At 56.2% G+C, this 1,395-nt stretch overlaps 1 protein-coding gene across 1 annotated transcript in view; it reads left to right on the forward strand.

Moving 5' to 3' along the window:
- NCKAP5L (NCK-associated protein 5-like) overlaps positions 1 to 205 on the forward strand; it is a 19,780-nt gene extending 19,575 nt beyond the window's left edge. The window contains exon 12 of the mRNA XM_006900255.1: positions 54 to 205. Within this exon, the coding sequence (XP_006900317.1) occupies positions 54 to 205 (152 nt within the window). The remainder of the gene's footprint in view (positions 1 to 53) is intronic.
- The last annotated feature ends 1,190 nt before the right edge of the window (positions 206 to 1,395 follow it).

Here is a 1,395-nt window from a genome sequence, read left to right on the forward strand (position 1 = left end):
CGTGGACCGGAAGCCAAGCCTGGAACCCAGCCACCCACCCCCGACACCCCCAGGCCCAACATTTGGGGGTAGTCGCACCCCTAGCACGTCGGACATGGGTGAGGATGGCCGGGTGGCCAGTGGAGGTGCCCCAGGATTGGAGACCTCAGAGTCCCTCAGTGACTCTCTCTATGACTCACTCTCCTCCTGTGGGAGTCAGGGCTGAGGCCTGTGCCACACAACAACTCCTCCCTGGAGCTGGGGGCCACAGACTGGACTGACTACAGGCTGTTTTTCACGGTCAGTGGGGCCCCTCCCTGAAGGGACCAAGGAGGCAGGTGGATAAGGAGGTGAAGGGAGTCCCTGGCATACCCCGCTGCTCATCGCTGCTGTGGACAAAATGACCACTCTCAGCTCAGGGAGAGACCTCATCCTTGGCCCCTTCTCTCACCCCAGAGTAAGGCTCTTCAGAGGGGTTGGGGGCCCACAGCTGCTGCGCCCCTTCCCCCTGGCTTCCACTCTAGGCTGAGCCATCTTGTGGTGCTGGGCTTCTTGCCCGCCGGCTGTGCCATCTTTGCCCAACCCGGCTGCACCCCCACCCAAAGCCCCCACGGGCCAGACCAAGGCCCCAGTGCCGGTGGAGTTTGCGGTGAGGGGACCAGTTGCCTTCTCTCTCTGTCTGCCCTGATCCTCCCTGCTGTCTGGATGGTGCTGCCCTCCCCTGCCCCATGTCTTTGGGGTTCATTTGTCTGTCTTTTTTGTTTTGTTTATATATATATATATGTTAAAGCTCCTGCCCCAGTCCTCTCCCCACAACCCCACACTGCGGTTAATTTATCTGTTGTTAAAAACATGGCTGCTCTGCTTCCGGCCTCTGCTTCTGCCGAATCCCTAATAAAACATGGCGGCCCCTCCCTGCCCCCGACTTGGCTTGTTCTGTGAGACAACTCAGGATGGACAGATCAGCAGGATAGGGAACCTGGACTCTACCCTAGATACCTTGGTGAGGCAGCCTTTCTCCCCCTAAGACTGCTCGGTGAAGGCACCCTAATACGTAACTGTGGAGTAGGGAAATGCACCTGGAGTAATTAGCTGGGGTTCAGGATACGCCCATGGCCCATGGCTTGGGGCAGACTGAGGCTGTGCTGGCTCTAGGGATGGAGGTGGCAAAGATGACTGAGTCTAAACCTGAAGACCTGTACATAACAGGTGGGGTGGGACAGGTGAGACCCTGAGCTACAGAGTGAAAGTGAGTAATGTGTCTGTAACTTCACTTACTACATGGCAAGGCATGAATCAGTTTCAGGCTGTTGCTGCCCTCTTAACTCCTCAAACTCCAGACTTTGCTTAGATCCTAGTATACCAGATTCCAACCATAAATTCCTATGGCTATGCAGTTCTACAGTTAGAAAGTGG

The sequence above is a fragment of the Elephantulus edwardii genome, unplaced genomic scaffold, assembly GCF_000299155.1.
Source record: "Elephantulus edwardii isolate Elephantulus edwardi_28Jun2011 unplaced genomic scaffold, EleEdw1.0 scaffold00278, whole genome shotgun sequence".
In the NCBI taxonomy this organism is placed as follows: domain Eukaryota; kingdom Metazoa; phylum Chordata; class Mammalia; order Macroscelidea; family Macroscelididae; genus Elephantulus; species Elephantulus edwardii.